At 45.8% G+C, this 14,733-nt stretch overlaps 1 protein-coding gene across 1 annotated transcript in view; it reads left to right on the forward strand.

Annotated features, from left to right (window-relative positions):
• Positions 1-14,733, forward strand: part of RPAP1 (RNA polymerase II associated protein 1) — a 151,172-nt gene that overhangs the window by 124,073 nt on the left and 12,366 nt on the right. Inside the window, exon 19 of the mRNA XM_069732537.1 lies at positions 1,906-2,101. Within this exon, the coding sequence (XP_069588638.1) occupies positions 1,906-2,101 (196 nt within the window). The remainder of the gene's footprint in view (positions 1-1,905; positions 2,102-14,733) is intronic.

Below are 14,733 nucleotides of genomic sequence, written 5' to 3' on the forward strand. Positions count from 1 at the left end.
TTTTTATTATTTTACTATTATTTAAAAAAAAATAAATAAATATATATATATATATATATATATATATATATATATATATATATATATATATATATATATATATATATATATATATATATATATATATCTTTACTTAGTCCCAATATGGGACGATCATATTTTGCAGGCTGATCGCTTGTATAGTATGGGTATGCAGAAGCATCCCTGTGCTTTACAAACTGACAGAGAAAGTTGCTGATCATGCATTGCGCATGATCAGCAAGTTTCCTAGCTCTGGTGACCCGGATGTCGTTATGGCAACTATTGGGACCCACTCCCGGCTCCTGGAATGCTGTGATCACTTTGCAGCATTTTGGGGGTGAAAGTGCATGACCGCTTAAGGTACCGTCACACTGAACGATATCGCTAGCGATCCGTGACGTTGCAGCGTCCTGGCTAGCGATATCGTTGTGTTTGACATGCAGCAGCGATCAGGATCCTGCTGTGATGTCGTTGGTCGCCGCAGAAAGTCCAGCACTTTATTTCGTCGCTGGACCTCCTGCAGACATCGCTGAATCGGCGTGTGTGACGCCGATTCAGCGATGTATTCACTGGTAACCAGGGTAAACATTGGGTTACTAAGCGCAGGGCCGCGCTTAGTAACCCGATGTTTACCCTGGTTACCAGCGTAAAAGTAAAGAAAAACAAAACAAAACACTACATACTTACGTTCCGCTGTCTGTCCTCCGCTGTGCTTCTCTGCACTGGCTGTGAGCGCCGGCCAGCCGGAAAGCACAGCGGTGACGTCACCGCTCTGCTTTCCGGCCGCTGTGCTCACAGCCAGTGCAGGAAAGCACAGCGCCTGGGACAGACAGCGGAAGGTAAGTATGTAGTGTTTTTTTTTTTTTTACTGTTACGATGGTAACCAGGGTAAACATCGGGTTACTAAGCGCGGCCCTGCGCTTAGTAACCCGATGTTTACCCTGGTTACCGGCATCGTTGGTCGCTGGAGAGCTGTCTGTGTGACAGCTCTCCAGCGACCAAACAGCGACGCTGCAGAGATCGACATCGTTGTCGGTATCGCAGCGTCGCTTAGTGTGACGGTACCTTTAGTTCAGAATCAGCTGACACCCAGTGGCAGTCGCCTGCACAAAGCCCTTATGCGCGGATGCAGTAATAATACGTCCCTGATTAGATAGCCACAGGGGCAGATTAGACAAATGTCAGAAAGGAGTTAAATGACCTTCCATGGTCTTACTGAAGTGATTTCAATGAAAATGTATTATACTTATTACATCATTTTATATGACGTTAATAGTTGCTAGTGTTTATTAGTTGTATTATAAAGTTAAAATTAAATTTTAAAGCCTTAAAAAAAAAAAAAGAGAAAAATATTCCATCATGCAGCCATGTTCTGATTCATGATGCCTGTGGTCTGGGTAGCATGAATCGAATCACAGGTTGCTATAAAGGCACAAGTGCCTTGTTATGTTTATTGTGATGTTTGTTTGCAAAAAGGAACTGAAAAAATGTTGTATAAATGTATAGTAGTTTCTGTTAAGCAGTTACGTGTAATAATAGAAAAAGGTTGGGTCGCACTGGTGTAAATAATGATTCCATGTTATCAATATTAGAATTGTTCCTTTTAGGTTCAGGACATAATCTAGTGTACATACGCCTTAAATGATTTGCACTATTTGCAGGAATTTATAAAGCAGTGCAAGTGGAATGAAAGCTAGCATTAAATGGTGATGATGGTCGCCTCGCACTGTTGCTATACTGTAGGTGAAGATGTATACTGTAATGGCGTTTCTAAAGGCATTTTTCCCTGTTTTTAGCAGTTTTCTGCATATAACTAATAACCTGTGATTATGCATTAAATTTCTCAAAACATCATTTTAATTCTTACTCCGTTATTCTTGTAAGGTCTTGCTCTGCAGTTTCCAATCCACTGTCCTGCTCGCCATTGCCGGAGTCTGTAAGCAGTATGGTGACGTTGAGCTGCGCTGGAGGAAAACCGCCGCTCAGTCTGGCAGGAAAGAAATCTCCCTACCCTCTCCTGACAGCTTTTCTCAACCTCATCTGCAGTATCACCAACATCCACAAGGGACTGGTCAGCACAGTGAGTGGGGCATGATGGGAAACGTGGCATCACATCGGTGCTGTATACTTAAAACGGATCAAGATTGCAAAGGGGTTTTATGTGTTACTAGCTGAAGAGCCCGGCGTTGCCTGGGCATAGTAAATATCTGTGGTTAGTTATAGCACCTCACTACTCTTATTTTCCCATCACCCCTCTCATTTAACACCTCACTTCTCTCATTTCCCCCCTCACTTCTCTTATTTTCCCCTCACTCCTCTCATTCCCCCCTCACTCCTCTCATTCCCCCCTACCAATTGACATTTCGACCTCACATCTGTCATTTTCTGATCACTCCACTATTTTCCCTCACTCCTCTCATTTTGCACTCACACCTTTTCATTTTCACCTTACACCTCTCATTTTCACGTCACACCTCTCATTTTCCCCTCAATATATACGTTTATCATCTCCCTTATATATAGTATATACCTGTATGTCATCTCCCCTGTAAATAGTAAATACCTGTATGTCATCTCCTGTATATTGTATATACCTGTCATCTCCTCCTGTATATAGTATATACCTGTATGTCATCTCCTCCTGTATATAGTATGTACCTGTATGTCATCTCCTCCTCTATATAGTATATACCTGTGTCATCTCTCCTGTATATAGTATATATCTGTGTGTCATATCCCCTGTATATAGTATATACCTGTATGTCATCTCCCCTGTAAATAGTAAATACCTGTATGTCATCTCCTGTATATTGTATATACCTGTGTCATCTCCTCCTGTATATAGTATATACCTGTATGTCATCTCCTTCTGTATATAGTATATACCTGTATGTCATCTGCTCCTATATATAGTATATACCTGTATGTCATCTGTATATAGTATATACCTGTATGTCATCTCCCCTGTATGTAGTATATACCTGCTGTATGTCATCTCCTCCTGTATATACCCATGTGTCATCTCCTCTTTTTATATAGTATATACCTGTATGTCCTCTCCTCCTGTATATAGTATATACCTGTAAGTCATCTCCTCCTGTATATAGTATATACCTGTGTCATCTCAACTGCTATAGTATATACCTGTATGTCATCTCCTGTATATAGTATATACCTGTAAGTCATCTCCTCCTGTATATAGTATATACCTGTATGTCGTCTCCTCCTGTATATAGTATATACCTGTAAGTCATCTCCTCCTTTATATAGTATATACCTGTGTGTCATCTCCCCTGTATATAGTATGTACTTGTATGGCATCTCCCCCTGTATATAGTATATACGTGTGTCATCTCCTGTATATAGTATATACCTGTGTGCCATCTCCTCCTGTATATAGTATATACCTGTGTGTCATCTGCTCATGTGTATAGTATATACCTGTGTGTCATCTCCCCTGTATATAGTATGTACCTGTGTGTCATCTCCCCTGTATATAGTATATACCTGTGTCATCTCCCCTGTATGTATATATATATATATATATATATATATATATATATATATATATATATATACCTGTGTCATCTCCCCTGTATATAGTATGTACCTGTCATCTCCCCGTATATAGTATGTACCTGTGTCATCTCCCCTGTATATAGTATATAGCTGTATGCCGTCTCCTATATATAGTATATACCTGTATGTCATCTCCTTCTGTATATAGTATATACCTGTATGTCATCTCCTCTATATAGTATATACCGGTATGTCATCTCCTCCTGTATATAGTATATACCTGTATGTCATATCCTCCTGTATATAGTATATACCTGTATGTAATCTCCTCCTGTATATAGTATATACGTGTCATCTCCTCCTGTATACAGTATATACCTGTATGTCATCTCCTCCTATATATAGTATATACCTGTATGTCATCTTCTCCTGTATATAGTATATACCTGTGTGTCATCTCCTCCTGTATATAGTATGTACCTGTATGTCATCTCCTCCTGTATATAGTATATATGTGGGTGTCATCTCCCCTGAATATAGTATATACCAGTGTGTCATCTCCTATATATATATAGTATATACCAGTCTGTCATCTCCTATATATAGTATATACCAGTGTGTCATCTCCTATATATAGTATATACCAGTGTGTCATCTCCTATATATAGTATACTAGATTGTGGCCCGATTCTAACGCATCGGGTATTCTTGAATATGCATGTCCCCGTAGTATATGGACAATGATGATTCCAGAATTCGCGGCAGATTGTGCCCGTCGCTGATTGGTCGAGGCAACCTTTATGACATCATCGTCGCCATGACAACCATTATGACATCTACGTCGATACTGTGCCCGTCGCTGAATCAGAAACGTGGGATTTCTACGTCCTTTATGACATCGTCGCTGTGCCCGTTGCTGATTGGTCGAGGTCTGGCGGCCTCGACCAATCAGAGACGCGGGATGTCTACGTCCTTTATGACATCATCGTCGCTGTGCCCGTGCTGATTGGTCGAGGCCTGGCGCCCCTGTTCTGTCATGTGCTGCTCCCATCCTGCGCCCGTTCTGTCATGTGCTGCTGCCATCCTGCGCCCCCGTTCTGTCATGTGCTGCTGCCATCCTGCGCCCCCGTTCTGTCATGTGCTGTTCCCATCCTGCGCCCCCGTTCTGTCATGTGCTGCTCCCATCCTGTGCCCCCGTTCTTTCATGTGCTGCTCCCATCCTGCGCCCCTGTTCTGTCATGTGCTGCTCCCATCCTGCGCCCGTTCTGTCATGTGCTGCTCCCATCTTGCGCCCGTTCTGTCATGTGCTGCTGCCATCCTGCGCCCCCGTTCTGTCATGTGCTGCTGCCATCCTGCGCCCCCGTTCTGTCATGTGCTGCTCCCATCCTGCGCCCCTGTTCTGTCATGTGCTGCTTCCATCCTGCGCCCCCGTTCTGTCATGTGCTGCTCCCGTCCTGCGCCCGTTCTGTCATGTGCTGCTGCCATCCTGTGCCCCCGTTCTGTCATGTGATGCTCCCATCTTGCGCCCCCATTCTGTCATGTGCTGCTCCCATCCTGCGCCCCCGTTCTGTCATGTGCTGCTCCCATCTTGTGCCCCCATTCTGTCATGTGCTGCTGCCATCCTGCGCCCCCGTTCTGTCATGTCCTGCTACCATCCTGCGCCCGTTCTGTCATGTACTGCTGCCATCCTGCGCCCCCGTTCTGTCATGTGCTGCTACCATCCTGCGCCCGTTCTGTCATGTGCTGCTGCCATCCTGCGCCCGTTCTGTCATGTACTGCTGCCATCCTGCGCCCGTTCTGTCATGTGCTGCTCCCATCCTGCGCCACCATTGTATTATATGCCCCCCATAAGATGCTCCATTATATATGCCCCGTATGCTACTGCCATATATAAAAAAATAAAAAAATACCATACTCACCTATGGTCGCCGGGCGCCGAGTGCTGGGGGGCCTGAGCAGGCGGGGACACCGGCGCGCTGTGGGGGTCAGGTGCCGGAGTCACCGCTAGCTCAGGCCTCCAGCACTTGCTATATTCACCTGTCTGTCCCGTTCCAGCGCTGCGCGCCGCCATCTTCCGGCTCCTCTGGCTGTGACTGTTCAGTCAGAGGGCGGCGCCGGCGCGCATTAAGCGCGTCATCGCGCCCTCTGAACTGGGAACGTCACAGCAGAGGACCCGGGAGACGGAGCGGCACGCAGCGCTGGAAGGGGGGACAGGTGAATATACTTACCCTCCTGGCGGTCTCTGACTCTCTGGTGGAGATCGCGGTGTGCGTTCAGTGTTTACGCATACCGCGATCTCCTGGGAGCGTCACTCTGTGAGGCCCAGACTGCGCCTGCGATTGCGCTTGCGCAGTCTATAAAGGCTTCGGACAGAGTGACGCTCCTAGCGTTATAGATATACCAGTGTCATCTCCTATATATAGTATATACCAGTGTGTCATCTCCTATATATAGTATATACCTATATGTCATCTCCTGTATGTAGTATATACCTGTAAGTCATCTCCCCTGTATATAGTATATACCTGTATGTCATCTCCTCCTGTGTATAGTATGTACCTGTATGTCATCTCCTCCTGTATTAGACCGCGTTCACACGTTATTTGGTCAGTATTTATACCTCAGTATTTGTAAGCTAAATTGGCAGCCTGATAAATCCCCAGCCAACAGAAAGCCCTCCCCCCTGGCAGTTTATATTAGCGCTCACATACACATAATAGACAGGTCATGTGACTGACAGCTGCTGTATTTCCTATATGGTACATTTGTTGCTCTTGTAGTTTGTCTGCTTATTAATCAGATTTTTATTTTTGAAGGATAATACCAGACCTGTGTGTGTTTTAGGGCGAGTTTCATGTGTCAAGTTGTGTGTGTTGAGTTGTGTGTGGCGACATGCATGTAGCGACTTTTGTGAGATGAGTTTTGTGTGGCGACATGCGTGTAGCAACTTTTTGTGTGTCGAGTTGCATGTGACAGGTTAGTGTAGCAAGTTGTGTGCAGCAAATTTTGCGCATGGCGAGTTTTGCACGTGGTGAGTTTTGTGTGGTGCGTTTTGTGTGAGGCAACTTTTGTGCATGTGGCAATTTTTCCGCGTGTACAAGTTTTGCATGTGGCGAGTTGTTCATGAGGTGAGTTTTGCACGTGTGGCGAGTTTTGCGTGAGCCGAGTTTTGCATGTGGCGAATTTTGCGCGTGTCAAGTTTTGAGCGGTGACTTTTGTGTTTCGACTTTTATGTGGCGAGGTTGGTGTATATGTGGTGAAATGTGTGCTGAGGGTGGTATATGTGTTCAAGCACGTGGTAGTGTGTGGCGCATTTTGTGTGTGTGTTCATATCCCCGTGTGTGGTAAGAATCCCATGTCAGGGTCCCACCTTAGCAACTGTACGGTATATACTCTTTGGCGCCATCGCTCTCATTCTTTAAGTCCCCCTTGTACACATCTGGCAGCTGTCAATTTGCCTCCAACACTTTTCCTTTCACCTTTTCCCCATTATGTAGATAGGGGCAAAATTGTTTGGTGAATTGGAACGCGCGGGGTTAAAATTTCGCCTCACAACATAGCCTATGACACTCTCGGGATCCACGTGTGACTGTGCAAAATTTTGTGGCTGTAGCTGCGATGGTGCAGATGCCAATTCCAGACACACACATACACACACACCCTTCCCTATGGTAAAATTTGCTGATAAATAAATCTCTATAGTACAATATTGAATATTTGGCTCCAAGGTGGATGTTAAAGGTTTTCTATTTTTTGTTGTTTTTTGTTGTTGTTTTTTTTTATAATAACGCTTAAGCTTTGCATAATAATTTTGTTGTGAATTACTCAGTGTTTCAGGATATGTATTTGCTATCAGTGAATGGAAACATTTTTGTTTCTGTCCAGAGGCAGTATGACAAATGGTTGAGAAAAAAATGGGGTAATAGAGAAATAACACTCAAGAAATTCATAATCCACTGACACTGTCTTGGTAACTCAGTACTGCCACATGGGGGCACTACAAGACTATGCTCAAGAATAGGACCCGTACATGCACCATTGTCAGTGGACAGGCGGTCTGCAGTCCTATTCATTAGTATGGCAATTCTAACCACCTTCCCACTGGCAGCAGCATCTGTTAGGGTCTCGTTCTTCCTCATTGGTGGGATCCACATCTACCATACATTTATGACATATTCTGTGGATGTACCAGAAATGTATGAGATGGGAATACTTCTTTAAGGCTATGAGCACACGTTGCAGATTTGACTGTGGAATTTTCTGTGCAGATTCTGAATTTCTTGGCAGAAAACGCAGGTCAGAATTTGCGCCTTCTTTTGGTATGTGCACACGTTGCAGATTTTTGTGCTGATTTCTTCCTTTTTTTTACCCCTTCAGATTTCTCTTATGGAATGGGTGCAGAAACGCAGCAGATCTGCACAAAGAATTGACATGGTCCTTTTTTGAATCTGCTGCGTTTTCTGTGCAGATTTTTCCGCACCATTAGCACAGCATTTTTTTCCCCATTGATTTACATTGTACTGTAAATTACTTGCAGATCTGCAGCGTTTCTGCATGGGAAAAAAAGCTGCAGTTCTGCAGGAAATCTGCAACGTGTGCACATACCCTAAACCTGCTCTTCCACATTTCCTCATCAATACAACATCTACTGGGTTACTTGACCTATGGGATTGTTCTTTTACTTTAGTTTTGATTACTAGGTCGATAAATTCATTTTGTTTGGTCATATGGTATTGCCGACCAATATACATGATAAGTAATCTATAGCAGATTGGTGGGGATCTGACACCCAGCACCCCAACCGATCAGCTTTTTTTTTTCGTCAGCACTGGCCTCATGTAAACACTTTAAACAGAGCTACTGAGCGCAGCTCCAATCAAAGCGTAGCAGCTGCTTCTTGCCAGTACTAATTACTGCAGCACAGCTTTTATGCAAAAGAATAGGAGTTGTGCTACAGAAGTCGGAAATGGCCGACAGCAGGCTTTACACTTGGATTGCAACTCCTTTCATGGTGTTTACATCCGGCCGAAGCAAGGAACAGCTGATTGATGGGTGTGCTGGCTGTTGGATCCTAACTGATCTGCTATTGATGACCTATCATGCAGATAGGACAGTAGTAGCGCAAGTCCGGACAACCCCTTTTACCTTTCTGTGGTCCTTTTGTGCTCCCATGTGGCGACACTAAGTTATCTTATTCCATTATCACCATGAATGGATTCTATTGATATTCTTTGCTATTGTTTACTGTCTTTGTTATATATGTTTAACAATGTATACTTATTCTGCAACCACTGTATGGGTATATATAGATGCAGGTACATATAAATGTTCTGGTATATATGTCGTGACTTTTTGGAATCCTGATTCTTTGTTACTGTGTTTTTTTTATCGCTTCATTGGGGGACACAGGTAACCATGAGTGTATGCTGCTGTCGATAGGAGCCTGACACAAAAAAAGGAAAATACCTCCTCCTCCGCAGTATACACCCACCGACTGGCACAAAGTACCTCAGTTTAAGCTTAGTGTCTGTAGGAGTCGGTCCTGGATCTGCTACCAGATCCGCATTTTCCCTTTCAGGTTCCCTGTTTGTGTTTATTAACCTTTTCACTTTGTCTTTCAGGTTCTTATTAGGGTAACAGGGTGTAATTTCTCACCCTGTTTTCCCATACTTGCGACTGAGAGAGTAGTGTGGTGTCACCCACACCGTCCATTCTCAGACCCGCAGGCAGGACCTAATCCCCTGTCACCTTTATGGGTGTTTCAGGGTGATTCCTGATGGCTGGTCCTTTGCCTTTTCCCACCCCACCCTCTCCTCGGAGAGGGCTGGGAGGAAGATGGTGTTCACCAGCGGTGGCCTCCCCACTTCTTGTAAGGGGTTGATGCCATCTTTTGCACCGTCTGGAGATGGTGCGGGAAGGAGGATCCCGGATTCCAGCGACCCTCTCCCACCCGGGGGCTCCTGATGCGATCCTCATCGCTGCAGAGGGACTGGGACTCACCGCAGGTATGTCCCCCTTCTCTCCCTCCACAGCGGCAGGCATCTTCCCAGGGTACTCTGTCCCTTCATCGCAAGGGATCTGGGCGGTGTTAGTGGTAGGGATCACCCGGCAGCCGTGGCCATTTTTCCCGCTCAGCACTTGCGGTCACTCCCCCCTCCCTTTCTTCCTTCAGTCAGTCACCGTCGCGCGTTTAAATTGCGCGCTCTTTTTGTCCAATAGGAGGCATCTTCCTCCTCATCTTTTGAGTCTGGCCACACCACTAGCAGCGCGCATTTTTCGGTGCACTTTGACCGCTTCTATCACGGAGCTTCTCCTTCCTGGCTGTTCACGCCCCCAGCGTGTCAGTCAATCGGACCTTCGTTTTCGGCAGTTAGCAGCGCTGTGGGACAAGCCGAGGAGATTCTGCCTGCTGGCGCTCTGCACACGAGGGGATGCTTTGCAAAGGGGGACACAGCTTCCACATTTCTTTCTGCTGGTCGTCGCTGGCATCGGATAGGCTCTATTCTTTTTTTACCTGGCTCCTCCACAGCAGTATCCCCAACCCTAGAGAGGCTTCTTATTGCCCCTCTAAGTCCACTGTGATTCACTATACCTGTGTCCTTTGCAAAAGAAAGTGGTCTTCAGACCAGTCTTCCCCTTTTTCCTTTTTGCCTCTCCTGCAGCTTTTGAAGCGCCTGGCGCCTCAGTCTGTCCCATTTTTGCCTCCACCTGGGTGGAAAAGTCCATGTCTGCCAGAGCAAGAATGGTTTGCCAGGGTATCCTTGTGGCAGCTCCACAGGATGAGCTGGCAGATTTGGCAGACCAGATTGCCCATGCCAGCAAATATCTTTTGACCGCTTCTTTGGATGCAGAGGGTTGTTCTGCCAGGGCTACCAGCAATATTGTTGCCATTCGCCACATTCTCTGGTTGAAAGCATGGAATGCAGATCCACCGTAGGAAAACTCCCTTACTGGCTTTGCCTTTCAAGGCTGTAGACTTTTTAGGTCCAGACTGGATCAAATAATTTCCAACGCTACCGGCTGATAAAGAACCTCGCTTCCACAGTCCAAGCCTATACGTCTTTTTAATAAGAAGAGGTCACTTCAGTTTTGTTCCTTTCGGCCTTTTTCTACTTCAGGAGCTTACGCCCAGCAAGACCGTTCTTCCGCACAAGGGGAAAGGAAGAAGCTGTCTTTCAACCTGCCCCTCACCAGCGTCCAAAGGGTCGCTCCTCCAAGTCTTCAGGGTCCCGCGCCAACAGATTGTCCTCAGCATGACGGGTCACCCCCACCCAGGAATCTCTCCAGGGAGGCCGGCTTCTTCTCTTCCGAGACGCATGGTTGTCGGTGGTCAATGATGCCTGGGTCAGAGAGATTGTTACGTCCGGTTATAAAACTGACTTTTCTTGGACAATCTTCTGATCAAGGGCCATCCCGACGAGACCTGAGTCTAAAGATCTCATTAGACACATTGGTCCGTCTCAGCTGGATTGTCAACAGAGAGAAGTCCTCCCTGACCCCAGCTCAGCACCTGGTGTTTCTGGGCATGAGATTCAACACGGTCCAAGCCTGTGTCTCCCTTCCGAAAGAAAAGTTTCTTTCTGCCAGGGGATCTAAAGCGACAAACACTTCTCCCCTTACTGTCCTGCATGAGAGTTCTGGGGAAGATGATTGCCGCCATGGAAGCAGTGCTTTTTGCCCAGTTCGATACCCGTCCTCTTCAGCTGGCCCTCTTGTCTGCTTGGGACAAGAAGACTGTCTCCCTCTACCAACCCGTGCTTCTGCCACTTGAGGTTAGGCAATCCCTAACCTGGTGGATGCTATCCACCTCAGTCCTGCGTGGGAGGTCATTCTCCCTCTCCGGTGGCAAGTCATCACCATTGACGCCAGTCTCCTCAGATGGGGAAGCAGTCTTTCTTCATCACACAGCGCAGGGTCGCTGGAACGTCCAAGAAGTCGCTCTCCCCATCCATCTTCTGGAGATCAGGGTACTTTTTCTTGCCCTTCGCCGCTGGCAGTCGCTCCTTGCAGGCCAGCCAGTCCGCATTCAATTGGACAATGCCACTGCCGTAGCTTACATAAGCCATCAAGGCGAAACTCACAGCAAACAGGTGATGGCAGAGGTAACAAGGATTCTGCGATGGGTGGAGCGTCACGTTCCCACCATATCAGCCGTACACATTCGGGGGGGTGGAAAACTGGGCAGCCGATTTTCTCAGTCGACAGAGTCTCCCATTGGGCAAGTGGTCTCTCAGCCTCGCTGTCTTCAGCCAGATATGCCAGAGATGGGGCATGTCGGACGTTGACCTGATGGCGTCTCGGATGAACCAGAAGGTTCCTCAGTTCGTAGCCAGGTCCCAGGATCCACTAGCCATTGGTTGCGATGCCTTAGTGATCCAGTGGTCCCAATTCCAGCTGCCTTAACTTTTTCTGCCTCTCCCCTTGATTCCGAGAGTCGTGAAAAAGATAAAGGCGGAAGAAATTCTCGTAATCCTGGTAGCTCCAGACTGTCCAAGAAGGGCCTGGTATGCGGAGCTGGTGAACATGCTCATGGACACTCCCTGGTGGCTTCCAGATCTTCTCTCACAAGGCCCTCTCTTCCACCAGAGTTCACAGTCTCTGAATTTAACGGCATGGCTGTTGAGGTCACAATCCTGAGGGAGGCCAGTTTTTCCCATCAGATCATTCAGACCATGATTAGAGCAAGAAAACCAGCACCTTCGCATATCTGCCACAGATATCGGAAGGCCTTCTTTGGGTGGAGTGAGGGCAACAATTTGGTTTCTTTGTCTTTTTCCTTCCTCCCATCCTGGGGTTCCTACAAGCGGGTCTTGATTGTGGTCTATCTCTCAGTACCCTAAAGGGTCAGGTTTCCGCTCTGTCAGTTCTTTTCCAACTAAATCTGGCTTCTCGTTCCCATGTAAAGACTTTTCTTCAAGGAGTCGCCCACCTGGCACCTCCTTATCATCCTCCGATAGATCCATGGGATCTTAACCTTGTCCTTGGCGCACTCCAGCACGCTCCTTTTGAGCCCATTCAAGACATTTTGTTTTCTCTCGTCATGGAATGTTGCCTTCTTAATTGCCATTATGTCCATCAGGAGAGTTTCTGAGTTAGGGGCATTGTCCTGCCGTTCTCCATTCCTGATTCTACATCAGGACATGGTAGTTCTCACCCGTTCCTTCCTACCTACCTAAGGTGGTCTCTTTAGTTCGCATTAATGAAGACATTGTCCTTCCTCTCCTTGTCTCTCTCCTGTCCATCCCCTGGAGAAGTCCCTCCACAAGTTGGATCTTGGCAGAGCCATCCGAGTCTATCTTTCTAGGACTGCTTCCTTTCGCCACTCTGATGCCCTATTTGTCATCTCCGAAGGTCGCCGTAAAGGTCTCCCTGCTTCTAAATCCACAATTGCCTGTTGGATTCGTTCGGCAATAGTGGAGGCATACCAAGTGCAGGACAAACAGCCTCCTCCGGGGGTGAAGGCTCTCTCCAATCAGGTGGTGGGGGCTTCCTGGTCAGTTAGTCACCAGGCTTCAGCTTTACAGATTTGTAAGGCCGCGACCTGGTCATCTTTGCACACCTTTGCGAGGTTCTACAGGGTTCATACCCATGCCTCGTTTGATGCAGGCCTGGGAAGGAAGGTCCCATGGTTACCTGTGTCCCCCAATGAAGCGATAAAGAAAGAGAGGGATTTTTGGTACTCATCGTAAAATCTTTCTTGGAGCCTTCATTGGGGGACACAGCACCTTCCCTAACTGTACCGCTTTTGGGCCTACGTGTCTTGTTGTTGGGTTGGTACATATGTTGAGTTTTTGTTTGCTTCTTCTACTGCTTTAACACTTGCTGAGGTACTTGGTGCCTGTCAGTGGGTGTGTACTGCGGAAGAGGAGCTATTTTCTTTTTTTGCCTAGTGTCAGCCTCCTAGCTATACACCCCATGGTTCCTGTGACCCTCAATGAAGCGATAAAGAGATTTTACAGTGCGTACCAAAAATCCCTCTTTTTTTTTTTCTTTCTCGTACTTCGAATACTGTCAATTACCTCATAGTAATACAAGTGGGCCAAATCATCTCTTCTGAAAATGAAAAAAATTCTTAAAAGTAAGAAGATTTCCATAATAGAAATGTTAATAGTTTATTTTCATCAGTTAGCAAAATGCAAAGTGAAGGGACAAAAAAGGAATGTAAATCACATCATTGTTTGGTGTGACTGTTCTTTACCTTCAATACAGCATCAGCTCTTCTCAGTACACTTGTACTTGCATACAGCCAATGTCATTAACAACTATATTCTGCATAAAGAAGAACAAGGAGTCCTGGAAGTGATTATACGCCTCACGGAGCCCTGATCTCATCATCTCCATCCAGTCTGTCTGGGATTACATGATGAGACAGAAGGATTTGCACAAGTGACATCCACAGAAGATACTTGGTTTGGAACAACCTCCCTGCCGAGTTCCTTCTAAAACTTCAAGTACCCAGAAGATTTGATGCTGTTTTGAAAGCAAAGTGTGGTCACGCCAAATATTGATATGATTTAGATTTCTATTTTGTTCATTCACTTTGCATTTTGTTAATTGATAAAAAATAATTTTGGAAAACGTCTTACTTTGTAGCATTTTTCCCACAACTGCCTAAAACTTTTGCGTAGTACTGTTTATATAAATAATATCAGATTAGTGAGGTTTTCATCATTTAAGTAGAACATGCATTTCTCTCCATCTTACATTACACAGTGAACAGAGCAGTGCTGTTCCAGCTCAATTCACTGTTTACCTCCGTCCACAGTTTATTGGTGGAGGGCCACATGTTGGACAGCCCGTCTAAGCATCATTTCATAAAATCGGCAAGTTTATCTATAGCAGTTTTATTTCGATAGTGAAAATGCAGTGTCATGTTTTCTGTAGCAACAAGTCACTTCAGTTTGAGTTTAATGGAGCGATGGTTACTCTTGGGCAATACTGCTCCATTTGGAGATGTAGGGACCCTTCCTTTTCGTGAGAGTCCCAGTAGTCGAGACGTACATGTTTTAGCCATCCTGATAAATTTTACTGGTATGGTAACCCCTTTGCAATATGTCCCACATCTCTTGCTAATTTATGTTCTTGGAGTATATAATAGTGATGTATGGAGAAGTTACAGAAGCAGCGATGCAGAAATCAACTGAGAATAAAAGCGAATAACTCTTTTCTTATATACGTTTAACTACACCAATG

This window comes from Ranitomeya imitator, chromosome 1, assembly GCF_032444005.1.
Source record: "Ranitomeya imitator isolate aRanImi1 chromosome 1, aRanImi1.pri, whole genome shotgun sequence".
Taxonomy (NCBI): Eukaryota; Metazoa; Chordata; class Amphibia; order Anura; family Dendrobatidae; genus Ranitomeya; species Ranitomeya imitator.